Source organism: Embiotoca jacksoni, unplaced genomic scaffold (assembly GCF_022577435.1).
Source record: "Embiotoca jacksoni isolate LCO1_2020_lvr unplaced genomic scaffold, fEmbJac1.0.p SCAF_54, whole genome shotgun sequence".
Taxonomy (NCBI): Eukaryota; Metazoa; Chordata; class Actinopteri; family Embiotocidae; genus Embiotoca; species Embiotoca jacksoni.
In genome coordinates this window covers 1,775,617-1,801,892 of record NW_027185408.1, presented here as the reverse complement: position 1 = coordinate 1,801,892, position 26,276 = coordinate 1,775,617, and the positions used below count along the sequence as shown (strand labels likewise).

Below are 26,276 nucleotides of genomic sequence, written 5' to 3'. Positions count from 1 at the left end.
ATATTCACCTTTTAAAAGCTTCGCTTTGGTCTCCACCAGCTCATGAGAGCTCCATTTTCAGTAATGGGGGTCTATGGCAGCTATACCAAAGGAAGGAGCTATAGGCGCCAAGTTTTACAGGTATGAGGGAGGCCTCAGGACCATCACACACACCAGGTTTCAGGCCCCTCCCACCTTTACTTCTGAAGATATTTACGGATCATTACAATCTTTTTTTTTTTACTGGTTATCCACCTCAACGCCACCAGGGGGAGTCGTTGAGATCCCCTCTAAAAAAACAAAACAACCTTGACCCTGTGAAGCAGCTGTTTCCATCTCACCAGAAACCTGAACTTCAGACGGTGTCCGTGATGCCGAGCAGGTTTGAACCTGCGCGTCTGCTTTTCCGCACATCAAACGTCACTTTTATCCTCCGATCTGTGTTTGTCCTGCGGAGGGAATCTAATCAGCTGATTGCGGCGCCAGCTGCTGTTTGACGGGCCCTCCGCCTCCTCTCACTCGTTTTTCCTTTATCTCTTATCTCTCTTTCAGCGATCCCGCAGCTCGACTCTCGTCACCGGCGCCGCTCGGCTCGAAGGCACCTCGGCAGCGATGCGCTGCTGAAGGCCACATGAAACAACCGATCTGTCAGCGGTTGTTTCCGTCGTCCCTCTGCCGGCCTCTGCCCCGTCCTCCCCCCTCCTCCCCATTCCTCCCCTTCCTCCCACCTCCTCCTCTTCCTCCCTCCTGCTCTCTGGTCCAGTAGACCTCAGTCTGACCGGGGACCTCGAACAGCACACATCAGCATCGGACAAAAAAAACCAAACCAAAAAACAAAACAGCCGACTTAGAAACACGACGATCATCAGGACTTGCAAGGTTGCCGTTGGTCGCCGTTGGTCACCGTTGGTCGCCGTTGGTCACTGTTGGTTGCCGTTGGTCACCGTTGGTCGCCGTGGACGATGGTGAACCTGAGGATCGTGCCGAATCTGTGGAGTCTGACTCGTCCGAAAGAAGTCCTGAAGGAGGCGAAGAGGACGATCTACAGCAAACCTCCTCGGAACCGGATCGGAGCCGCGGTGAGTCTCCGAAAGTCCGACGATAACGATCAAACTAATAACTACCCGGTCGCTGATCAATAACTAACCGCTAATCGCACAACTAACCAATGATTAATGAACCCACCGACAACTAACGCCTCACTCAGAAAACAAAGGCCGGTAACTAACCAATAACTAACCAATAACTAACTAAAATATAGTTTAATTACCGATCGATAAAAAGAACCAGTAACTAATAACTCATCAATAACTAACCAGACTTTTTTTTTTTTTTTTAAATGATTCATTGAACTTCCTGTTTCACTTCCCGTTTCACCCGATAAGGGTCAGAGGTCAGGGGTCGTTGGCGGTTTTGGTCGTTTTACTCTCCGGTCTCGTCTCCAACAGCAAAGTTTCTTCGTCATGTCGGTGTTCGCGGCGGCCATGTTTGTTCCCGCCGCCTGGATCCTCCATCACCTGCCCGAATACCGCCAGAAGGCCCAGCACACTCCCTCCTCATCTTCATCACCCTCCTCTTCTTCATCACCTGGAAGCTGCTCTTCCTCCTTCTAGCCGATCCAATCGTCAGTGTTTATCTTTAATTAATAAAGTATCCTGAAATCAATGAAATCCAGTGCTTTTATGTTGAAATCCAGTTTTTTCAAAGTAAAAGTCTGAACATATTGCTTGTGTTATGAGATGTGTACTGTACGTCAAATATTTTAACTTTGTTATATTTGTACTTTTACTTCAAGTGAAGGATCTGAATACTTCTTTCTTTATGACACCATACTTATTACTGATATTTATTGTGACATCATCAATATTTCTACTGGCACCTGTTGAGCACACAGACGTGTCCTTTCAAAATAAGAGCAGGCTATTTCATCCGCCGCTGAAACAGGACGTGACAGGAAGTGTGTGTGTGTGTGTGTGTGTGTGTGTGTGTGTGTGTGTGTGTGTGTTAGTGTGTGTGTGTGTGTGTGTGTGTGTGTGTGTGTGCTGAACATGAAATGCATCATCACTCTGTGTGTCGGAATGTTTCTGTTTGTTTAGTTTGTTCTGCCGGATTTACACAGTTAATCACTTCCTGTTTGAGAACATCGGCTCCCACAGAGACAACCGGATCACAACAGGAAGTCTTCCCCGTCTTCATCATCTTCATCCTCACCCCGGCATGTACCTCAGGCGGTTTCGCGAAAGATCACTGATGTTTCCGGCATCGATTTCATCCCGTCAGATCAACAGATCGGCTGGATTGTGGTTTACATTTTTAGTTATTGATAACGTGTCGGTCTGTTACAGGATCGGAAACAAAAACAACCCGCGCAGGTAAACAAACACAAGACACAAAACAAAGACACACGACGACTGGACGGGACACAGAAGGTCAACGAACAGTTCAGAACTGCAGCTTCTGATACAAATACTAAAAATACTACGAATACTAATATTACTGATAATACCACTGACAATACTACTGACAACAATAATACTACTAACAATACTAATACTATTAACACTACCACTAACAATACTACTAATACCAGAACAATACTACCAATAACAATACTACCAATACTAATAATACCACTAACAATACTACTAATACTACTAACAGTACTACTGAAAATACCACCAATACTAATACTACTAACAATACTACCAACAAGACTAAATCTAATACTACTAACAATAATACTATCAAATTTACTAACAATACTAATACTACCAACAACGCTAGCACTAATACTATTGTTACTCCTGATACTTATTTTGTATGTTTTCAGAAGTGTTCCTGAGCCCATGCAGTGATTTCCACAGCAGAATTGTGTCAGTTTTTAATGCAGCGCCGCCTGAGGGCCTGAAGATCACCACCATCTATTATTGGTTTACTCACCTGTTGCCAGTAAATCTAATTAGTTGTGAGATGATCTGCCAGGTGCTTTTTTTGGTTGTTTTTTTTGCGTTACACAACTTTTTCAGTCTTTTGTTGTCCCTGTCCCAACTTTGTTGTTGTGTTGCTGCCTTCAAATTCAAAATTAGCACATATTTCTCCTAAAACAATAAAGATTTCTCAGTTTCAACATTTGATATGTTGTCTTTGGTCTATTTTCAATTAAATGCGAGTTTACACAATTTACAAATCATCGCATTCTGTTTTTATTACACTCACAGTGTCCCAACCGTTTTGGAAACATTTTGGTCGCATGTTTATTTTTTATTTACTTCGTTCTGACAGCAATGAATCCGTCGGAGCTGCTGATCAATCCTGAGATATGATTCCAGACACCATAATACTGTTTGAGTTCACTTTTATTAGTTTTCTTTAAAAATGAAACACGGAGACGACAATGAGGGACATTTACGTCCGTGACCTCTGAAACACTGTCCACATGTAAAACAGGAAGTTCCACGTTCCAACAACTAAAGATGAAAGCTTCAAAACCCAGTTCGGAAAATCAAAAACATCCAACTGACGGACAAACGATGAAAAACGATGGAGGACAATCCGGTAGGGAGGTCGAGAAAAGGGGTAAGGGTCATTTCAGGGTCAGTTGGGGGGAGGGGCGGGGGCAGGGCAAACGTCATCAGGTGGAGCAGAGGTAAAGGTCAAAGGTCAGAAGGGGATCAGGTGCAGTAGAAACGGTTGCCGTCGACGCGGCGTCTTTTGCGACTTTGTTGCTCGAAGAACTCACGGATGTCCTCAGGAGTCACAACCTATCAGAGAACAGACGGTCACATGACAGCAGGAGTCACAACCTATCAGAGAACAGACGGTCACATGACAGCAGGAGTCACAACCTATCAGAGAACAGACGGTCACATGACAGCAGGAGTCACAACCTATCAGAGAACAGACGGTCAGATGACACCAGGAGTCACAACCTATCAGAGAACAGACGGTCACATGACACCGCTGGAGGTCAAAGGTCATGTCGAGTGTAAAACTCACCTTCCCTTCCGCTGCGAATCTCTGCAGGAAGTCCTTCAGCTCGGTTTTCATGTCATTGTATCCTGAAAGAAAGACATGAACAGCGTCACTAGAGCCGCCGGGAACTGTGGGAGCTGTAGTTTGGTGTGTAGTATAGTGTGTAGTAGTTTGGTGTGTAACTCTTGTAGTTTTGAATACCGTGAATGATCTCAAGCTGCTGAACTCGATTCAGGTTGTCCAGCGCTGACATCAGAGGGTCGTTCCCCTGCTGTCCCTGTTGTCCCTGTTCGTTGTTCTTTCCTTTCCTTTCGTAGGCGAGGACGGTGTCCAACTCGTCCAGCAGGAAGGACAGACCGTCTTCAGACAGACGCTCCTGATGAGAGACAAAAAAAAAAGAAAATAACATTTAAAAAAAAAAAGCTAATCAAATGTGAGTCGTTGCTCCGGAAACACTTAACAGACCCATGACCTCACCGTTACATCATCAGCCAATAGAAACTCAGGTGAGTGTTACCTGGCAGGTGCTGCAGGAGCAAAGTTTAGATCGCCACCCCGACGGCCAGAACACGGCTCCGGACTGGACTCCCTTCTGACCGCCGGCCTGCAGCTCCTTCAGTCTGCAGCGTGGCTCCGCCTCCTCGCGGCTCCTCTTACAGCTGGGCTCGATGACATCATCAACCTGACCAGATTTTACGATCATTTACCCATCACACAGAGCTGTGATCCACGCGCAGACTTTAACACACGCGTGCCCGCCTGATACATCTCCTCGCACGCGCAACGCTCACCTGCCGTTACCACGGCGACCACACATTCACATCCACGCTCTCACCTGTTCCTCTTTGCCGGCGACGTTCGACTCCTCCGCCGATGTTTCCTCCTTCACCTGCACCGCCGCCCCTTCCACTAAACAGGAAGTACACGGCACAGGAGGAGCGTGAGGACACGCCCACCTGCCGGCCGAGCGGCGTCACGTGACGGGGAGGGTTTTTACCTGCCAGGTGAGCGGCGTACGTCCAGAGAAACGGGCTCTTGTTCATGCAGCTCTCACAGATCATCTCCTGCAGCTCCACGCAGTCCGGAGCCGCGCAGCCCAGGTGCTGCGGAAAAAACAACAACACAAAGGTCACGAGAGGTCACCGAGAGGTCACCGAGAGGTCAAGTCAGGTAAAATGTCCGCGTCACGTCCGACTCACCCTGCCGTGCAGCCAGTCCTCACACACCACACACTGGATCATCTCGTCCTCCACCTGCAGACACAAACCGGCCAATCGCAGACGAGACAGAGCTTCAGTTAGGAGGCCACAGAGGATCTGTTACCATGGTAACTTCAGGTGTTAGTCTGGAGTAGGAAGCTGGTTTGCTTCTTGCAGGATACGTCGCCGTGGTAACCGATGCCGTCTTTTAAGTTCTTCATATCCGTCTCATCATAGTTTGACACCTGTCCATGTTTGTGATTGGTCAGAGATGGCAAGCCCCGCCCCCTTTTACATGCGCATGCTGAGAGACGGATTGAGAATCCCTGGTTGATTGATGGAGTTGAGGGGCAGCTTTTGTGTTTGTAAGTGACGCATAACAGAAGTTATATTATGGGTTGTTGGACCTGATGGTGAGTTCAGGAACCTGGTGGCGTTTATGTTCAGGTGAGAGTCTCACCTGGTCATCTGGGTCGGGGTACGGACGGCTGCAGGTGCAGTAAACGCCGAAGAAGTTGTGGCTGTATTTATTCACAGTGTTGACGTCGTCCTTCTCCTGAAACACACACAGAGTATCACACACAGTGTAACACACACACACACACACACACACACACACACACACACACACACACACACACACACACACACACACACCACCAGGTGTTCCTGCCATCAGCTGAACTCACAGGGTGAAGTTTACACTGCAGCTCTGTGAACTTCCTGTTTCCACAGTCACACCGAAAGTTCCTGCACAAAACACAGAAGAAGAAAAAAACAACAGGAAGACAACGTGACATCCTGCTTGTCAAAACTGATCACCTGATCAGTGAAACATTAAAACGTCATCTGCAGATTATCAGTGGAGAGAAGTGGACAAGGTGCTGACAGCTGATTGGTCACCTCTTGGTGTAGAGTTCAAAGAGGTCGTGACCTTCGTGACACTTGTAGGAACAGGCCAAACACACTCCTGCTGCCTCGCCGCCCTTCGGTGTGCAGGTGTTACAGGCGTACAGAGCCTGCCGCTTCACATAGCCCTGCAACACAAACAACAACATGTAAACAAACAGCACGTAAACAAACACGAACAACAGCGCGCGAACAAACACAAACAACAGCAGGTAAACAAACAGCGGCAGGTAAACAAATGCGAACAGCAGCATGTAAACAAACACAAACAACACCGGGGAAACAAACAGCCGCAGGTAAACAAACGCAAACAACAGCATGGAAACAAATACATATAACAGCATGGAAACAAACAACACGTAACCAAACAACGTGTAAACAAAAAACAGAACGGAAACAGACCATATGTACACAAACACAAACAACAGCAGGTAAACAAACAGCGGCAGGTAAACAAATGCAAACAACAGCATGGAAACAAATACATATAACAGCATGGAAACAAACAACACATAACCAAACAACATGTAAACAAAAAACAGAACGGAAGCAGACCATATGTATACAAACACAAACAACAAGAGGTAAACAAACAGCGGCAGGTAAACAAACGCAAACAACAGCATGGAAACAAACAACACATAACCAAACAACATGTAAACAAAAAACAGAACGGAAACAGACCATATGTACACAAACACAAACAACAGCAGGTAAACAAACAGCGGCAGGTAAACAAATGCAAACAACAGCATGGAAACAAACAACACATAACCAAACAACATGTAAACAAAAAACAGAACGGAAGCAGACCATATGTATACAAACCCAAACAACATGTAAACAAACACAAACAACATGTCTGACCTCAGGGTATGAGCAGTGATCCGAGTCACTTCCCGCCAACACAGCAGAAGCTTCTTCCTCCAGCTCCTCATCTTCCTCCAGAACATCGACCAGCGACACCGTCTGCTCCTCACACATGTTTATCTTCTCACTGAACAAAACAAACAACATTAAAACCGTCATGTTGGTGTCCAGAGAGCAGCTTGATTTCAATCCAGTGACATTCACCAGGAGTCACGACTCGGCACCGAGTCAGTAAACAAAGGAACCTCCTGGAAACGTGAAGAAATGGAGCTGATTTAAGTTCCAGTCTACATCTGCAGCTTCATGTTTTTTTTCAACGGGAGCGAATGTAAACAGTGAAACTGTTGTTTTTTAAAAAGAGTTCCCAGTGAAACATTCACGACATTGATCCAAAACAGCTGATCAACAGAAACAAACCGACCAGCAGGTGGGCTGATCGATCGATTCTGAGGACTGATCATCGTGCTCCTACAGAATCGATAGGTTTCATCCAAACTGATCACTCACACTGATCAATCCTCCTCCTGCTGCTGCTGCTGCTGTTGTTGTTGTTGTTGTTGTTGTTGTTGTTGTTGTGTTCGCGGTCACGTGACTGATTGATAACGGTTAAAAAAAAAAAAAAAAAAGGGCAGCGCCGACTGAGATGACAGATCCGGTTTAATGATCTGAATCCATCAGATCGATCAGCGGCAGGAAAACAACCGACGAACAGGAAACATGGACGTGCTAATGCTAAAGCTGTTAGCTCTCGGAATAAAGACACGGGGACACTCACCGAGCTGATCGGAGACCGGGCCGGAGGCGTCACCGGACAGTGTTCACCGTCTGTAAAACCTACCGACACCCGCGGGTCAACGAGAGCCGGTAATCACCTCGAAAGTTCAGCCGACTGGATCTTTGTTATCAAACCGTTAGGCTACAGCTGAACTAATGACAACTTCCGGTCTACTTCCGCAGATCGTATTTGGCGGCATTCCGGGGGTCAAAGTTGACCGAGTTTAAAAATAAGAAAACAAATCCGCCACCTCGTCCCCTGCTCTCTTTGTGGGGCACCGGGAGTGATTTAGGACACAGCCAATTAAAATAGTAATAAATAAGACGAACTGCGTTTTATTCGTTCAAGAGGAAGAGCTCGGAGACCGGAAGTCGCGGGAACACTCACTTCCGGTTAGAGCTCAATCTGATGTTTATCAATCAGGCTGATTGGAATTGCCGTTTATTAATTGTTGAGATTTGTGTGACAGCACGTGGTCCTGACTCAAGTGGACTGCGTCCCACTACTGCTTCCGCTGCTGACGTCACGTGATTCGCCGTCAACTGCGGAGGTGTGTCTCTCCACCGTAGGAACGCCATGTTGTCTGCAGCCCGGTCGTTCCTTCCGGTGGTGTGTTCCAGTTCAACTGGGAAGTCGGAGCTTCAGAGGACAAACCGACTCTTGCGCTGCTTTTCGGCGTTTTATTCGTCTGCTTTCAGGAGGTCAAAGGTTGACGTATGTTTTCAAACGAAAATATGTTCAGACGTCACTGTTTCCGTCCGCGGGAGGTCCCACGGGAAATTACAATTTGTTTCCCAAACTCCCAGAATAAAGATCTCTCAACTGACGGAGCGGAACGTGAAGGACGCGCACAGGACGTGATGACGACAGCCTTTTGAGGTGGCTTGTGGGAAAAAAAAAAAATAATAAAAGAAGAAGATGGCTGAGCGCGCGGTGTTAGCAGAGCTGAGGTTCATAGACGGACGGAGAGAGGAAGTCCGCGTGCAGGTTGAAAACAATCTGAGCTCTTTGATCCGCGGCGTGAACGAGCTGAACGCGAACGTCTCGCGGCTTCTCGGCGAGCTCGTGGAGCGTGAAAAGGTCCACGGAGACTGCTCACCAGGTGAGCTCCCTGCGCGAGCTGCTCGGGCCTTTTTACCTGGTGGTGGTTGTTGTTGTTGTTTTTTTTTTTTTAAATCAAATTTGGCATGACTTCAGACCCCGTTATTAACCCGACAGGTGACCTTTGAGGCCCCTGTTACCTGTCAGTCATTCACCTGTTTAACCTGCTGCAGGTGAGGAAGACGAGGAGGACAGTGAGGAGGAGGAAGATGATGATGAGGAGCCAGAGGACATCCAGAATTCAGAATTACAGCCTCCAGCTAAAAGATCCAAATCGTGAGACACCCGAGGACACCTGAGGACACCGGTGTTACACTTCACATTTATTTATTTTTTTTGCTTTGTTTTTTTTTGTTTTTTTATTGATGTAGTATTAAAGTTGTCATGGTAACCAGTGTATCATGTGGCTCACGTTATTAAAACACAGAAAAGTTGCACGATCAAGAGAATCCTGTTCTCTGATTGGCCGGCAGCTGTCGAGGTCACTTAAGTTTGACCTCTGCTGTGGAGTTGCTGACAGCCGGTAACCGTGGCAACAGTACCGAGGCGCCAAGTTCGCCCACGGTACCGACGTTGCGCGCGGCAGGAGGCGGCCAATCGCAGTACGGGATTCTCTCGCGATGTCACGACAGTAAAAGTGATTGACAGCTGCAGGCTGCGTAAACACTACAAGGATCCTGACAGTCGGCGCCGAGGGTAGCGTTCACCCGGAGCTCCTGGCAGACAGAGATCAGGGTTTCTTTTCTTTAAATCAGCAGGAGTGTATATGAAAGTGATTAAAGGCACACAGGAAGTGACATCACACACATTTCAGTTTGTTCCTGGACTTGTCCTGCTGTGGCCACGCCCCCCCCCCCCCCCTCCTTCCACCTGTCCCGATTGGGTATCTTTAGGTGTCGATGAGCGGCCCCGCTCTGTGATTGGCCGGTTTGGCGGCGAGGCGGCGGCTGCACAGCAGGGCGATGCACACGGGGAGGACGCAGTAGCCCACGGCCCGCGGGTCGGCCCGCGTGCACGAGAACAGGAAGAGGAAGAGCTGCAGGTAAGGCAGCAGGAAGGCCGACGCCCACATCCACGTGGGGAGCGGCGGCAGGTGGGCGGGGCCGACGGCGGGGGGCGGGGCCGACGGGCCGGCACCGCCTCTCTGCACGCGCTCCAACCCGAGGCTGTGAACTTCAAAGACGTAGTAGGCCGCCACGACGCTCAGCAGCAGGTAGACGGCCACGCCCACCCATCCCATCCTCTGACGGAAGTTCATCATCCTCCATACTGCAGACACAACCGTTCAACAATCAACACACAGCAAATATCCTCCAACAACAACAACAACAACACGAGCCGGTGATCAATAAATCATCATGGAAGTGCACCAACAACCCAGACTGGTCAAACCTCTGCACCAGAGTCCATTTAAATTTCAGGTCATTTAAGGTCTTAAACGTCAGCTTGTGTCTGCGTCGTCAGCTCACGTCACGTCACACGAGACGCTCCGTTTCCACCAGACTCCGTTCATTTTCAGACCGTTTTTAAAACTCTCCGATGAATGTCAAGCGCTGACATGTTTCCTTTCCGACCTCCATCTTCCTCGCTGTTTGATTGACAGCCAAGCAAAGCCTGACTGTTAGCCTCGTTAGCAGCCTGTTAGCCTGTTAACTCGCTCTCACCTTCCTTCGCGCTGATTCTTTCAAATTAAAACTCAGCTGCAGGCTCGTTTTCTTTTTAAATCTGCTGTCGGTCCCGAGAAGTCTCGTCTCTCTTCCTCTTGTTTTTTTGCCCCCTTCGTCTTCTTCTTCTTTTTCTTCTTCTTCTTCTTTTGTTTTATTTGACGGCTCGCAAACCAGCTTTCTCATGCTGACACCGCCCCCTACCGTGTGGGAGTGTTACATCACTGACACGGATGACTTTGATTCGTTTGATTGACAATTCGTGATGACCTCGTCCCTAAGTTACAGAATCTAAACTGGTCAACATGTACTGATTTATGTACGTTATATATATATATATATGAAAAAAAACATTAAGACAACAGTCGTTTAAAAACAATAAAACAACATTTAAAAAAACAAACATTTAGACAACAGTTGTTTAAAAACAATAAAACAAAACAATAAAACAATCGCACAACTTCACACAAACATGTAGTTCTGACTAAATGTTTCTTTTATCTCCTCTGATGTTGTTGTTGTTGTTGTTGTTCCCTCCCGAGTTTTTCCTCAGACGTTTTCTAAAAGCAGAAACGGACGGCCAGAGAGAGAAAATCAATCACGGCGGCAGGAAACAGGAAATCTAAATATTCTGAACAACACTGGACAACAATAAACTGTTTGTGTTTACACACTGCGAGGAAGCAGCGCAAACATAGCGCTGCCGTGTCACGTGACTCGCCTGCTCAGCGCCACACAGCAGCCGGCGAAGACGATCAATGAGACGATCAGCGACGCAGAGATGATGGCGGCGACCATCGGGACCGAAAGATGTTCAGACCTCGGAGATGGAGCCGCAGAAGGCCTCGCTGGAAGCAAACAACAACAACAACAACAACAGAAGAAGAAGAAGAAGAAGAAGACGACGATGATGATGATGATGATGATGATGATGATGAAGAATCACAATTAAAGAGGAAACAAGTCAAGTTTTAGTCTGAGGGGAGGTGAGAACGAGGAAGCAGGTTCAACATATCAGGATAACTGTCTCTGCAGCCTCCGTTACCATGGCGATGTATCCAGGTAAGAACTGAGCCAGTTTCGTGGTATCGAAAACCCGGAATTAAACCTGACGTTACCGCGGTAACAGCAAATCCGTCTTCGCAGCATTGGCCTCTTGAAGGGTGAGTCTGTGTGTTTACCTGAGAAGGTCAGTTCTCTGGGCGGAGGAGGAGGAGGAGGAGGAGGAGGTGGTGGTAACAGGATGCAAGGGCAACGCCTGCTTTTCATCTCCATGACAACAGATGGGCACGCCCCCCGGTTGACCTGCAGACACACAGAAACGGCAGAGTTCAAAAGGTGCGTTAGTTCTTAGCTTAGGCTGAGAGCAGCCGTTAACGGAGGGGCGGAGTCTAAAGAGTCCCAACAGACACTTCCTGCTGTGTGAGTGAGGTCACAGCAACAGATGATGTCACAGCATTTTCACGTTTTGACGTGCTGCGACATTTTGGGCTTTCACGTAAACTCGAGCAGAGAAACACAAGAACTCCGTCGTAAAACTGCATCATCAACACGCAACACACAACACGTAACACGCAACACACAACACGTAACACGCAGCACACAGCAGGCAACACGCAATGTCTAACACGCAACATGCAACACACAACATCCTGATGAACAACTTTGTTTTAAAATTTTTAAATGTAAATGAAAACAGAATGTGATGATTTGTAAACAACAATAAACATATTTAATGGGAAATAGATCAAAGACAACATATAAATCAATTTTCAAACAGGATTGTATGTAAATAAACACGTCAGACTGTTTTTACTGCACACACATGTTGTTCTCGACACGTTAACATCGTCTGACACGCATGACAGCAAATCTGCAGTTTAGCGCTGACGATGAGTTCAGATGTCACCTGGAAGAAAAGAGACGTCACAGCGAGAAGAGCCAGCAGCATCCTCGGAAGCAGATCCTGGTTCTGGTCCTGGTTCTGGTCCTGGTTCTGGTCCTGGTTCTGGTCCTGGTTCTGGTCCTGGTTCAGAGTCCAGATCAGCTGTAGTCGGGTCCACAGGAGTCCGGCTCTCTGCTTCAGTGCTCCTGGTCTGATCTGAAGTCCCAGTAAAACCCGAGAGGAGAGAGAGGCGGGAGAGGTGTGTGTGTGTGTGTGTGTGTGTGTGTGTGTGTGTGTGTGTGTGTGTGTGTGTGTGTGTGTGTGTGTGTGTGTGTGTGTGGACTCAAAATGTGCCAGTAAACCGACCAACCGACCGCTTTCAACTCTTTTATTTCTTACTGTCTCCGTTTGTTAGTGACAAATAACAGAGAGATATTATGGGATGTTAGGTTTAATTAAACCAGATTACGGAAACAGACTCAGGATATGTTGAACCTCCTGATGAGTTCAGGGACTTCGGTTAAACAACCGCTTTAAAACAGAGATCTAGCCAATCGTAGCCAGGTGCGTCAGACCAGGTGGACCAATGAGAGGCGACCGTGAGGCTGATGGGGCCAATCAGGAAAGAGAAGCTGCTCCTGACGAGCTGTAAATCAAAGAGCAACTTTAAAACACATTCAGCAAAGACACTAATCAATATTTCCATCTGGTCTGTTGCAGGAAGATCTCCCATGATGCACTGCTCATCTCTCCATTCATTAAAATGTCGATTTTACATTTGACTGATGTTTAAATGTTGTTATTTTGTTTGCCGGCCGCATGTTTTGAACTTGAATGTACGTCGGTTGGTGATCAGATATTTTCAATACATTGATCGATTGTTAAATTGATTCCGATCAATTTGAAATAGATGTAATAAAATGTAATGCAGATTCCGAGGAGCGACGTCATCGATCTCCTCAGATTAACGATCGGCGTCCACCACCGCTCGTTAGCGTGTCAGACTGCCGCATTAAAGACTGTTTAACGACACAGGCAGACGTGACATCATCCGCTTCCTATTTCCACGGCGACGATCGGCGGATCATAAAAGCACAGCTGTGACATCACTGGGAATATCGACTTTAACTCGGAGCACCGCAGTCACATCATCATCTTCATCTTCCTGCTGTTGTTCGTGTAGTTGTTGATTCTGATCACCTGTTTGTTTGAACAATAGAACACATTGATACAACCCAGCGATCAATCACAAAGACCTGAATCAATCAAAAGAGATATAAGAGTCTGTACTTCCGTCAGGGGTATTGATCACAAATCAGCGCTGATCGATACCAGTCCGTCCACTGGTTCAGTTGGAATCTTGTCAGCAGTCGTCCAGCGACGCCTCCTGGTGCCAAAGGAAGCGGATCAGCCCACCGGGCAGCGGCAGCTTCTTCAACCGTTGATGTCCGACCAGCTGAAGCTGCAGCAGCGGCCGAGGAGGAGCTGCAACACACACGGACTGGTGAGAGTGGGATCACGCCAGTAACACGTCTGAAACACACCAGTAACACGTCTGAGACACACCAATAACACTGAAACACGGCAATAATACGTCTGAAACACGCCAATAACACTGAAACACGGCAGTAATACGTCTCAAACACGCCAGTATCACGTCTGAAACACGCTAGTAACACCTCTGAAACACACCAGTAACACTGAACCACGCCAATAACACGTCTGAAACACACCATTAAAATGTCAAACACGGCAGTAATATGTCTGAAACACGGCAGTCACACGTCTGAAACACACCAGTAACACATCTCAAACACGCCCGTAATATGTCTGAAACACACCAGTAACACATCTCAAACACGCCAGTAATATGTCTGAAACACACCAGTAACACATCTGAAACACGTCAAACACGGCACTGATACTGAAACACAACAGCAACACGTCTGAAACACGCCAGCAACACTGAAACACACCAGTAACACCTCTGAAACACACCAGTAATACCTCTGAAACACACGAGTAACACGTCTGAAACACACCAATAACATTTCAGAAACATGCCAGTAACACGTCAAACACAGCAGTAATACGTCTGAAACACGGCAGTAACATGTCTGAAACACACCAATAACACTGAAACACGGCAGTCACACGTCTGAAACACACCAGTAACACATCTGAAACATGCCAGTAACACCTCTGAAACACACCAGTAACACCTCTGAAACACACCAGTAACACATCTAAAAACACACCAATAACATTTCTGAAACATGCCAGTAACACATCAAACACGGCAGTAATACGTCTGAAACACACCAATAACACTGAAACACGGCAGTCACACGTCTGAAACACACCAGTAACACATCAAACACGGCAGTAATACTGAAACACACCAGCAACACGTCTGAAACACACCAGTAACACTGAAACACACTAGTAACACGTCTGAAACACACCAGTAACACCTCTGAAATACACCAGTAACACATCTGAAACACACCAGTAACACGTCTGAAACACACCAATAACACGTCTGAAACACACCAGTAACACCTCTGAAACACACCAGTAACACATCTGAAACACACCAGTAACACTGAAACACACCAGTAACACATCTGAAACACACCAGTAACACTGAAACACACCAGTAACACATCTGAAACACACCAGTAACACTGAAACACACCAGTAACACCTCTGAAATACACCAGTAACACATCTGAAACACACCAGTAACACGTCTGAAACACACCAGTAACACATCTGAAACACACCAGTAACACATCTAAAACACACCAGTAACACATCTGAAACACACCAGTAACACGTCTGAAACACACCAGTAACACATCTGAAACACACCAGTAACACATCTGAAACACACCAGTAAAACGTCTGAAACACACCAATAACATTTCTGAAACATGCCAGTAACAAATCTGAAACACACCAGTAACACGTCTGAAACACACCAGTAATACGTCTGAAACACATCAATAACATTTCTGAAACACACCAGTAACACATCTGAAACACACCAGTAACACGTCTGAAACACATCAATAACATTTCTGAAACATGCCAGTAACATGTCTGAAACACACCAATAACATTTGTGAAACACACCAGTAACATGTCTGAAACATGCCAGTAACACCTCTGAAACACAATAGTAACACGTCAGAAATACACCAGTAACACATCTGAAACACAACAGTAACACTGAAACACACCAGTAACACCTCTGAAACACAACAGTATCATTTCTGATGTTCTGACGTCTCAGCGTGTCAGACTGCTGCATTAAAGACTGTTTAACGACACATCATCCGCTTCCTATTTCCACGGCGACGATCGGCGGATCATAAAAGCACAGCTGTGACATCACTGGGAATATCGACTTTAACTCGGAGCACCGCAGTCACTTCATCATCTTCATCTTCCTGCTGTTGTTTGTGTATTTGTTGATTCTGATCACCTGTTTGTTTGTTTGTTTGTGTGTTTGTTTGTTGGTTGGTTTGTTTGTTTGAACAATAGAACACATTGATACCACCCAGCGATCAATAACAAAGACCTGAATCAATCAAAAGAGACATAAGAGTCTGTAGTTCCCATCAGGTGTATTGATCACAAATCAGCACTGATCAGTTAGAATCTTGTCAGTAGTCGTCCATTGACATCTCCTGGTGCTGCAGGAAGCGGATCAGCCCGCCGGGCAGCGGCAGCTTCTTTATCCGGCGATGTCCGACCAGCTGATGAATCTGCAGCCTGCAGAGCTGCAGCAGCGGCCGAGGAGGAGCTGCGACACACACGGACAGGTGAGAGTGGGAACACGGCAGTAACACGCCTGAAACACGTCTGAAACACACGAGTAACATTCAGGTAATCAGGTGATTATCAGTTATTGGTCCACCTGCTTTGTCCTTGATCATGCTCCATCCAGAGTAACTGTCCAGGTGTTCCATCAGTCTGGAGCAGAGAGTCACATGACCAACGTAGTCCAAAAGGACATCGATGATTGGCCCCGCCCACCGACAGATACTGGGGATGGAGATGATCTCACAGAACTGTCGATCACAGGAATATCAATCAATCACGGCTGTATTTGGAAAAACATTAAACTGAGGTCGCCTGAATGCCTCATTTTAAACACGTTAAACTGAGGTCGCCTGAACGCCTCAATTTAAACACGTTAAACTGAGGTCGCCTGAACGCCTCGTTTCAAACACGTTAAAGCAACATCACCTGAACGCCTTTCTTCTGCTCTTCCTCTGACAGGTCTCGGTCGCGAAGCTCCTCCCTGTCCATTCGGGTGGTTTTGATTGGTGGATGAGACCCACTGCCGTGCACACAGTTGAAGCAGGAGAGGGCGTGGCCTCCATGGTCCAGCAGGTACTTGAACATGGGCAGGTATTTCATGGAGAACATGTAGACAGCGGGGAAGGAGGTGGGGTGGGTGGGGATGTCGGCGTTGATGTTGGCGCCGTGCTCCACCAGCAGCGCGACGGTCTGGATGCAGCCTTGCCTCGCCGCCACCATCAGCGGCTTGAACACGTCCACGTTCGGGTCGGCGCCGGCAGCCAGCAGCATGCGCACGGCGTCGATGTTGTTGTTGATGACGGCGAAGTAGAGCGCGGTGCTGCGGCGGTCCTCGTACAGCTTTGACCGCTCCTCGGACAGCTTAGCGTTGACGTCGAAGCCCGCCTCGATCAGAGCCTCCAAGATGTCGTCACGGTTACGGTCAGCCGCCAGGTGCAGCGGGCTGATGCCGGTTCGCCGGACTTTGGTCTGACTGGTGACCGGAATCAACATGGAGACGATGCTGAAAGCCAGGAAACAGCAGAGGAAGCGAGACTCGATGTGATTGGACGATACCCGACATGTGACAGGAACTTAGCAGAAAATGTTTTTCTCTTGTTTCTCTCATGTTTTTTTGAGTGTTTGAATCCTGACTGGACAGTTACTTATTTGTATTTACATTTAATCTAATTTGTTTCAGTTTAGTTCTTCAAGCTACTTTGTTTTTCTTTTCGTCATAAATGCTGCTGAGACGTTCGCCCGTACGCAGACGACTCTCCGCTCTACGTCGCTGTCGATCCTGAGCTTCCGTAGTTTGACACGCCGGGATACGATCCAGATGAGGACCTCGTCTCGATGTCAAAGGACATCACGTAGGTTTAAACCTCGTCGCGTCACGGTCGGTGTACCTACGCGTCACTTCCTCTCTGGGCTGCGATGTGAAGCGGCAGCAGTCCCCTCTTCCCGGGTTTGTTGGCGTCGGCCTTCTTGGAGACGAGGAGCTCCACGACTTCCTCGTGTCCATTTTTACAGGCTTCATACAGAGCTGTGGCTCCGTCAGAGGCGTGGGTGTTAATGTCTGCACCTGCAGAGAGACAGAGATGGCGGGAGGGTCAGGGGTCAAGGGTCAGGGGTCAACGTTAGCCTCAGCAATAAACAGGCCCATGCAGCCCCCTCTTTCGTGTACCGTGCCGGATGAGGAAGCACAGCGCGGCGAGCTGCCCGCTCTGAGCGGCGGTGAACACGGCCGTGATGCCGTACATGTTGGCCAGGTTGTGTTTGGCTCCGGCCTTCAGGAGCATCTCGCAGATCTCCACGTTGTTTCGAACCACGGCTTCCTGCAGAGCCGTCCAGCCCTGAGTGGTGGAAGCGTTCACCGCCGGCCCGTAGTTCAGCAGCATCGCCACCGTCGCGGCATTGTTCCTCTCGCAGGCTGCCGGGGGGAGGGAGGATGGAGGAGGGAGGATGGGGGTCGGGTAGCACAGAACCAGTTGGTTAACGGGACAGTTCACTCCAAACTTCCTACAAATCTTCACGATCTCCTCAGGACTCAGATGATACTCGATGTCGTACCCTGTCGCCAACAGTTTAAACAAAGACTCGGGCAACCGCGTTTACATCACTTCCTGTCTGCGTTACCTTTGTAGAGCGGAGTCTCTCTGTCGTAGTTGGGGATGTTGGGGTCGGCTCCATTCTCCAGCAGCAGCTGAATGCATCCCAGCTGCTCCCTGCTGACGGCGGCCATCAGCGGCGTCTCGCCCTCCGCCGTCCTCTTGTTGATATTCCCCGACTGAGCTGCTCACACGCGGTCACAGACAAAAAAAAAACAGCCGCTGTCTTCGGGACGTCGCGGAGTCTCCGTGATGCGGAGTGTGTGTGTGTGCAGGTGCACCTACCTGACAGCAGCACGTGCAGGCAGGCGTCCTGGCCGTACCACGCCGCCTGGTGGATCGCCAGCCAGCCCGGCGTGCTCGGCAGCATGAGGTTCGTTCCCGATAGCATCACCAGCAACTTCACTCTGCTCACATCGCCTGCACGGATCGCGCTGAACATAGGCTCAGTCTCCCTGCGGGGACAACACATTATCAGCCACCTGCACACCTGTACACCTGTCCCATCTTTACACCTGTCCCATCTTTACACCTGTCCCACCTGCACACCTGTTTGACCGGAACAGAGGTGAGTCGGGTGGGTCCACAGACAGGTATATGGTTTATGAACCGAACTGAACTCACTCTTCAGGTTCTGGAGCGATGTGGACCAGAGTGCCGTCCACTTTGCGATACGCCATCATCCTCTTCCCAGAACCCGTTATGAACCGACTCACCGTCCCGTCAAACGTCTTCCTGCCAGGACCAAGACGACAACCAATCAGAGCACAGAGACGGACGCCGTTCGATACATCTGTACACTTACGGTCACGCGGTAGCTGAGAAAGAGTTTGTTCAAGGACAAATAAAAGCCGCGGTTACGTACAGATTGGGAGGCTCCTCGGTCGGAGGGTTCGGAGAGCTGTAGTGCGCGGTGGGCCGGGCAGGAGGTGCATTGTGAGAGCTGTAGTTTGCAGATGGATTATGGGAGAAGTGGCTGGGTTGGTTAGTGCTTGTGGCTGAAGGGTTTAGTCTGTTGTCAGGGTGATGAGGGGGCGTGCTGGTTACATCGTTGGTGGTGGTGGTGGTGGCGGAGCTGCAGTGTGTGTCAGCCAGGCTGCGCTCGATAGCGACTTGCAGCAGCTCGTCGTCACTCAGCTCACTGTAGAGAGAATAATCCTCCAAGGGCAGACTGGAACCGGAGGCTGAGACGCCGGCTGCTGCCATGACGACGCTTCAACGTTCTGAGACAAATGACAACAAACAGTAGAGTTTACACACAAACTTACTGAGCCGACCGCAAACACCTCCGTCCCCCCCCCTGAAGCTGAACATGGAGCTGGATGAAACACCAATGAACCACGAGAGGTCAAAGTTCAACTTCTGCAAAAACCTGAGAGACTCAACAAACACGTACAAACAACAAACAACAGGGAATAAACATCTATTACACGAGAACAAGATAGCATGAAAACATATTCCAAAATAAAAAGTGCTAATGAGAGGGCGTGCCAGGGAAAACAACAAACATAAATGAACACAAACAACAAACAGACAGAAATGACAAACAGGCAGATAAACAACAAACAAACAAACAAACATAAATAAAAGCAAACAACAAACAGACAGAGAAACGACAAACAGAAAAACCAACAACAAACGGCAAAACAAAACAACAAACAGACAGAGAAACAACAAAGACAAACAAACAGGAAGATAAATAACAAACAAACAAACAACAAACAGCTAGATAGACATGGATAAACCTCTGTAATGACTGCAGTGTTTCCTCTGAGTTGAAGTGTCGTGTGTTTCCTTCGTCAGCTCTGCTGCTCTCAGTCTGGAATGGAGTCGACATATGAGGCAGTCGGTGTGTGTGTGTGTGTGTGTGTGTGTGTGTGTGTGTGTGTGTGTGTGTGTGTGCGTGTGTGTTTACTTTAAGGTTTATTTTAAGGACCTGCAGTCGGACTTTGCTGACCTCTTTACTGACTCTAATATCACAGGTGGAGTCACATGAAGCTGCAGCAGCAGAGCCAGATCAGCAAAGAACTCTTAAACACCAATGATGGAGAGCAGCTTCAGGATCTGGATTTATCCCGGGATAACCCCAGGCCGGCCTGGGATTTATCCTGGACTAATCCCAGACCGGTCCGGGATTTATTTTAGACTAAACCGTTTCGTACAAACATTTCTAACTAAATCCCTTAAATTCTAATTCAATTCAATTCAATTTCATCATTTTTTATGTATTTTATTTCATCTCTGCACACCAAACAAATCAAACATCAGAACAGTTTTTTTTTAATCACCCGGTGGGCCAGCTCGGGTTTAACAGGTGAGTGAACAGCAGACATCGTATCGCAGGAATCGGATGAGTCTGGCGGGAAGTGGCAGCGTGTGGAGCAGCTTTAGTCGTCGGGCTCCGGCCATATGTCGGATCTTCAGCCTGCAGAGCTGCATCAGAGGATGAGGAGGAACTGAAAAAGCCGGAAACACAGACGGTGTCAACGAGTCAATTAGACCGAAGCTGAACTGAACCACAACGAACATGAACCAGAACGTCAAACACCGTGAAACCCTTCAAAACCTTCTGTTTAACCTTTTATTTGACCTTCGGACCATCTCAAGAAACTTTCTTGGATGAACAAGAAACTTTTTTTTAGAAAACAAACTTTTCTGACCTTTAGGAACCCCTGGAGTCAGAACTCTCCAGAACCCCTTCAAGGGACACTGGAACCTGAACTAGCAGCTAGAAGCAGATGGACCTGTATAAGCCCCGCCCCCAGACCAGATTTTGTTCCTCACGTGCTTTCAGTTTGATCGGCAGCCAGTCGCTGCGACTCTCCAGGATCTTGAGCAGCCGAGAGCACAGGTGGACGTGACTGACGTAGTCCAGCAGGGCCGAGATGATCGGACCCGAGTTCCGGTACAACGACGAGCAGGAGATGGCCTCGCAGAACTGGAAAAAAGGAGAACACCCTTTTTGTCGACCTCATACTCCTAACATTACCAAGCGGCAACCAGCAAACCCGTCGGTTTGTGAACCTTAAGAAGCCTCGAGTTCAGAATTTGGCCGACGCCATCTTTAGCTAGTTCGGAGCAGGAAGTGACCATATTTGGTTGAGCTGAGGGAGGAGCCAGCGGTGGATCTGACTAGATCTGATTGGAAACCTGTCGATACCACGTCCCGCCCACCGATAGCTGTAACTTGACTGCACCACAGGCCTGTCAATCAAACAGGTCTTTTTGAATCTTCTTTTCTAATGAACGAGGGATTATTTTCAGATGGACCTCCAGAAAACTAATAAGAAGGAGTGACTTTAGCTAACAACACCGAGATAACTGATGGACACATTTTATTCACTTTGGATTTGATGAGAGAAGTTGAATGGGAGTCTATGGAGGCTTTTTGGAGCCGACCTCTAGTGGCACTCGCTGGTATTGCAGTTTAAGGCACTTCAGCATCGGCCTAATTTTTCAGACCCGGAAGCTACGAAAACTTTTATACACAGTCTGTGTTTTTTTTCTTAATCTTTCCGGATTCACCTGAATGCAGCGCTGAGACGTCAAATTTCCGCCGCCTCGCATCTCTTCGACGGCACGCCCTGACGGTGCGACGGCCGGGTGCATTTTCTGGCCGTACGTGCAGTCGAAGCAGGGCCGGGCGTCGCAGCCGTTGTCCAGCAGCAGTTTGAGCATGGGCAGCGACTCCATGCAGAGCAGGACGGCCGACGGGAACGTCGACGGTTGCGTGGGGATCCGGGCATCGACGTCGGCGCCGTGCGCCAGCAGCAGCGCCGCCATGTCCATCCAGCCGAGCCGGATGGCGATGAGGAGAGGGTTGAAGACGTCCAGGTTGGGGTCGGCTCCGGCCTCCAGCAGCATCTCGGCGGCCTCCAGGTTCCCGTTGTGCACCGAGAAGTAGACCACCGTGCTGCGCCGGTCCTCGTACTTGCTGGAGTTTTCCGGCGACAGCTTCGCGTTGACGTCGAAGCCGGACTCGATGAGGAGCTCCATGATCTCGTCCCGGTTCCTCTCCGCGGCGATGTGCAGAGGGCTGATGCCGCAGTGCCGGACTCGGACCCTGCTGGTGACCCGGATCAGCAGCGACACGATCCTGGAAACACAGAAGGAAAGCGGTTCAACAAAAGAAAGCCTTGGAACACGGACGTTCAAAAACCGCGAGAGGTTCTGACCGCGTGTGGTTGTTCTGAACGGCCACGTGGAGCGGCAGCAGGCCGGACCTGGTGGCTCGGTTGGCGTCAGCTTTCAGAGACAGAAGCATCTGCACGGCTGACAGATGGCCGTTCTTAGAGGCTTCGAACACCGGCGAGGCGCCGTCGCTCGCCTGACCGTTGATGTCCGCACCTGAAATACAAACACGTTGAGCTTCGACAGAAAGTGAAGGCCAGTTCCACGTCAGCGGTTGGTTTTTGTTTGGGGTGGTGGCGGGGGAGGGGGAGGGGGAAGGGATTGGGGGGGGGGGGGGGGGGGGGGGAACTGACCTTTCTCTGCCAGCAGTCGGATGACATCAGCGTGTCCAAGCTGCGCGGCCGTGAACAAAGGTTGGATTTTGTAGATGTTTTTGGCGTGTAGATCGGCTCCGGCGTCCAGCAGCATCCTGCAGAGCGCCGGCCGTCCGTGCCGGCAGGCTTCGTGGAGAGCGCTCTGCCCCTGACCGCAGGGCCGGTTCACCGGAGCTCCCGACCTCAGCAGCAGCTGCGCCACCGCTTCGTCGGGACGCTCGCAAGCTGAGATTCAACAGCAGAGCACCGTTCAACCGTGTGACGTCACTGCAACTACCAGCAGGCACTGTGTGATGTCGCTGTGATGTCAGAGCTCACCTGCGTACAGGGGCGTGTGTCGGTCCTTGCTGACGATGTTCAGGTCGGCGCCGTGCGCCAGAAGAAACTCGACACAGGAAACGTTTCCCCGCCCGGCGGCCAGCAGCAGCGCCGTCTCGTTCTTCAAATTGCATCTGTTCACCGAGTGGGGATCAGCTGAGCATGCGCAGGGGTCAAAGGTCAAACTCGCACCAAAACATCTGTCTGCAAACACTTTCAATGTTACAGCTGACCTGCTGGACACCAATGTGTTCACGGAGATTTTGTTGATGTTTGATTGACAGCAGCGACCGGAAGGATGCTGCTCTTAAGTCCACGATTTGACAAGTTAAAAACAGACCAAAGATGACCTCTGACCTCTGACGAGGATCCTGACGCACTGCAGCTGTCCGTAATGGGCAGCTTGATGAAGAGCGACCCAGCCATCTTCGTCGGGCTCCGTCAGGATGCCGGAACTCCGTCGGACCAGATCCATCAAACCGGCCACGTCTCCGTCTCGGATCAGCGACTCCACCGGGCCGAGCTCTCTGAAACACGGACACACACACGGTCACTGCAACACACACACACACACACACACACACACACACACACACACACACACACACACACACACACACACACACCTGACTCACCTGTTGAAGGCCTTGAGGAGCTGCGTCGACAGGGAGGTGGAGGGGTTGGCACAGTTTTGGACGTGTTGGTGTTGTGGAGGAGGTGGAGGAGGCGGACGAGGTGATGGAGGATCAGGACTTCTTCGTCCGGGGTTCGATGGGGTCGGGGCAGATGGAGCTGAAGATGATGATGATGATGATGATGATAAGGCGTGATCATAAGAGAAGCTCCTCTCCACGGCAACATGCAGTAGCTCCTCCTCAGACAGGAGACCGTAAACACTGAAGTCCTCCTCCGCCCACTCCATGTTGGATGTAACAGTGGGGGAGGGGGGAAATAAAAAAAAAAAGGTTCGGTGTGGGCGGGGCAACTTGGTGACGTCGCAGCAGGTTCTGTGATGTCATCAGCTATAAAGAGAAGCGGGCGTTCACTTGAGGACGACCCGGTGTTTGTTTACTTATACTGGTGATGCCAAAACATTGAAACACAAACACAACAAACACAAAATAATACAACGAAAACAAACAAACACAAAAATACAACACAAACAAACAAACACAAAAATACAACAAAAACAAACAAACACAAAAATACAACAGAAACAAACAAACACAAAAATACAACAAGAACAAACAAACACAAAAATACAACAAAAACAAACAAACACAAAAATACAACAAAAACAAACAAACACAAAAAACACAACAAAAACAAACAACCAACACAACAGAGCTGTGGTAGAGCAGACTGAGTCGTACCTGCAGACGGTCCAGCGCAGTCGGTTCTGCTGATTCAGCAGGTTCCTGTTCAGACAGGCAGCAGCAGATTTTTTGGCTCAGTTTTAAAGAGTGTGATTTCACGATCTGGACCGTCGGCCAGCAGCGACACTGAAACTCTGGTGGCTGAAGGTCAAATGGACCGAAATTATTTTAACACTCGAGCGTCTGGTGACAACATTTAGTTTTTACACCAAAGATTTAAGACAACAACCGTCAATATCACAAATTTACACACAAAACAAACAAGACCAACAAAAACAACACCAGTTTAGGTGTTTAGGTGTGTTTGCAGGTGTTTACTGACAGGTGTGTGTTTACAGGTGTTTACTGACAGGTGTGTGTTCACGGGTGTTTACTGACAGGTGTGTTTGCAGGTGTTTACTGACAGGTGTGTGTTTACAGGTGTTTACTGACAGGTGTGTGTTCACGGGTGTTTACTGACAGGTGTGTTTACAGGTGTTTACTGACAGGTGTGTGTGTGTGTGTGTGTGTGTGTGTGTTCACAGGTGTTTACTGACAGGTGTGTGTTCACGGGTGTTTACTGACAGGTGTGTTTACAGACAGGTGTGTGTGTGTGTGTGTGTGTTCACAGGTGTTTACTGACAGGTGTGTGTTCACAGGTGTTTACTGACAAGTGTGTTTACAGGTGTTTACTGACAGGTGTGTGTTTACAGGTGTTTACTGACAGGTGTGTTTACAGGTGTTTACTGACAGGTGTGTGTGTTTACTGACAGGTGTGTTTACAGGTGTTTACTGGCAGGTGTGTGTTTACAGGTGTTTACTGACAGGTGTGTTTACAGGTGTTTACTGACAGGTGTGTGTGTTTACTGACAGGTGTGTGTTTACAGGTGTTTACTGACAGGTGTGTGTGTGGTCACAGGTGTTTACTGACAGGTGTGCGTTCACAGGTGTTTACTGACAGGTGTGTGTGTTTACTGACAGGTGTGTTCACAGGTGTTTACTGACAGGTGTGTGTTTACAGGTGTTTACTGACAGGTGTGTGTACAGGTGTTTCCTGACAGGTGTGTGTGTGGTCACAGGTGTTTACTGACAGGTGTGTGTTTACAGGTGTTTACTGACAGGTGTGTGTACAGGTGTTTCCTGACAGGTGTGTGTGCGTTCACAGGTGTTTACTGACAGGTGTGTGTTTACAGGTGTTTACTGACAGGTGTGTGTTCACGGGTGTTTACTGACAGGTGTGTGTTCACAGGTGTTTCGGCAGAAATCCTCTCCGCACTCGTGTCTCCGTGTAGAACCACCGTCAGGTCTCGAGACTGGACTTTGTGAATGAGCTGCATCGCAGACAGCCGTTTCCATGGAAACTGCTTCCGCTGCTGCAGTGCGGCCGTCAGCCTCCAGCTCGGGCGCGCGGCTCATCGTCCGGTACTGGTCTGGTTTCAGCCCGGTTCCGGTCGCAGCCCGCGGTCAGGGTGGACTGTGCAGCAGGTCGGTCGAGTCTATAACACCTCACTGAGACATCGGACTTCCTGCTGCCTCGCAGATCTGCTGTTCAAACCAACTATCGGTCCGCAGCTCGCTCTGCAAGGGGAGGCTGAAAACTTTCTTCCGGATCTCATGATAAAATTCGGATCTAGAAAAACTCAACAAAGACAAAAAAAAAAAAAAATTACATTGAAGTGAAGTGAGCGCGTGTGCTCCAGCCTGCTCGGTACCGCCTTTCCGTGGGAGAACGACCAGACGGCCCGGGTTCAGAGAGGCTGGCACTTCTGTTAAAAATTTACTGTTGGGCTGCGGGAGTTCCGGCCGAAGTGAGTGGGCCATTA

General features: G+C 48.8%; 6 protein-coding genes across 11 annotated transcripts; 2 read left to right on the top strand and 4 right to left on the bottom strand.

Moving 5' to 3' along the window:
• Positions 1–324: 324 nt before the first annotated feature.
• Positions 325–1,666, top strand: LOC138212282 (cytochrome c oxidase subunit 8B, mitochondrial-like). Its single transcript, XM_069172576.1, has 3 exons — positions 325–361; positions 532–1,058; positions 1,428–1,666. The coding sequence occupies exons 2-3, from the start codon at positions 942–944 to the stop codon at positions 1,590–1,592; spliced, it is 282 nt and encodes a 93-aa protein (XP_069028677.1). The 5' UTR covers positions 325–361; positions 532–941; the 3' UTR covers positions 1,593–1,666.
• A 1,651-nt stretch (positions 1,667–3,317) lies between these two features.
• ubr7 (ubiquitin protein ligase E3 component n-recognin 7) lies at positions 3,318–7,974 on the bottom strand. Of its 2 annotated transcripts, none has more exons than XM_069172694.1 (12): positions 7,705–7,974; positions 6,927–7,056; positions 6,054–6,187; positions 5,840–5,900; positions 5,611–5,706; positions 5,151–5,204; positions 4,949–5,054; positions 4,787–4,860; positions 4,469–4,633; positions 4,153–4,327; positions 3,976–4,037; positions 3,318–3,740 (listed from the first exon to the last, which is right to left on the bottom strand). In XM_069172694.1, exons 2-12 carry the CDS (start codon positions 7,041–7,043, stop codon positions 3,651–3,653), a joined length of 1,134 nt encoding a protein of 377 aa, XP_069028795.1. In that variant the 5' UTR covers positions 7,044–7,056; positions 7,705–7,974; the 3' UTR covers positions 3,318–3,650. The 2 variants fall into 2 exon arrangements, with proteins under 2 accessions (XP_069028795.1, XP_069028797.1); XM_069172696.1 differs by lacking the exon at positions 7,705–7,974 and adding an exon at positions 7,437–7,658.
• A 606-nt stretch (positions 7,975–8,580) lies between these two features.
• Positions 8,581–9,202, top strand: LOC138212360 (EKC/KEOPS complex subunit GON7). Its single transcript, XM_069172698.1, has 2 exons — positions 8,581–8,806; positions 8,979–9,202. Exons 1-2 carry the CDS (start codon positions 8,623–8,625, stop codon positions 9,083–9,085), a joined length of 291 nt encoding a protein of 96 aa, XP_069028799.1. The 5' UTR covers positions 8,581–8,622; the 3' UTR covers positions 9,086–9,202.
• tmem251 (transmembrane protein 251) lies at positions 9,116–10,761 on the bottom strand. Its single transcript, XM_069172697.1, has 2 exons — positions 10,470–10,761; positions 9,116–10,074 (listed from the first exon to the last, which is right to left on the bottom strand). Exon 2 carries the CDS (start codon positions 10,064–10,066, stop codon positions 9,695–9,697), a length of 372 nt encoding a protein of 123 aa, XP_069028798.1. The 5' UTR covers positions 10,067–10,074; positions 10,470–10,761; the 3' UTR covers positions 9,116–9,694.
• A 5,210-nt stretch (positions 10,762–15,971) lies between these two features.
• LOC138212357 (ankyrin repeat and SOCS box protein 2-like) lies at positions 15,972–20,128 on the bottom strand. Of its 3 annotated transcripts, XM_069172691.1 has the most exons (10): positions 20,021–20,128; positions 19,141–19,498; positions 18,900–19,010; positions 18,561–18,730; positions 18,304–18,459; positions 17,852–18,097; positions 17,578–17,749; positions 16,612–17,188; positions 16,280–16,433; positions 15,972–16,165 (listed from the first exon to the last, which is right to left on the bottom strand). In XM_069172691.1, the coding sequence occupies exons 2-10, from the start codon at positions 19,479–19,481 to the stop codon at positions 16,026–16,028; spliced, it is 2,067 nt and encodes a 688-aa protein (XP_069028792.1). In that variant the 5' UTR covers positions 19,482–19,498; positions 20,021–20,128; the 3' UTR covers positions 15,972–16,025. The 3 variants fall into 3 exon arrangements, with proteins under 3 accessions (XP_069028792.1, XP_069028793.1, XP_069028794.1); XM_069172692.1 differs by lacking the exons at positions 19,141–19,498; positions 20,021–20,128 and having other exon boundaries at positions 18,825–18,913; XM_069172693.1 differs by lacking the exons at positions 18,900–19,010; positions 19,141–19,498; positions 20,021–20,128 and adding an exon at positions 18,817–18,898.
• A 356-nt stretch (positions 20,129–20,484) lies between these two features.
• Positions 20,485–26,088, bottom strand: LOC138212350 (ankyrin repeat and SOCS box protein 2-like). 3 transcript variants are annotated; one of them, XM_069172680.1, is made up of 10 exons: positions 25,687–26,088; positions 24,472–24,615; positions 23,734–24,120; positions 23,456–23,625; positions 23,099–23,254; positions 22,760–23,005; positions 22,451–22,622; positions 21,801–22,371; positions 21,060–21,213; positions 20,485–20,731 (listed from the first exon to the last, which is right to left on the bottom strand). In XM_069172680.1, exons 3-10 carry the CDS (start codon positions 24,018–24,020, stop codon positions 20,583–20,585), a joined length of 1,905 nt encoding a protein of 634 aa, XP_069028781.1. In that variant the 5' UTR covers positions 24,021–24,120; positions 24,472–24,615; positions 25,687–26,088; the 3' UTR covers positions 20,485–20,582. The 3 variants fall into 3 exon arrangements, with proteins under 3 accessions (XP_069028781.1, XP_069028783.1, XP_069028782.1); XM_069172682.1 differs by having other exon boundaries at positions 24,472–24,516; positions 25,687–25,737; XM_069172681.1 differs by lacking the exons at positions 24,472–24,615; positions 25,687–26,088 and having other exon boundaries at positions 23,734–24,423.
• Positions 26,089–26,276: the final 188 nt, after the last annotated feature.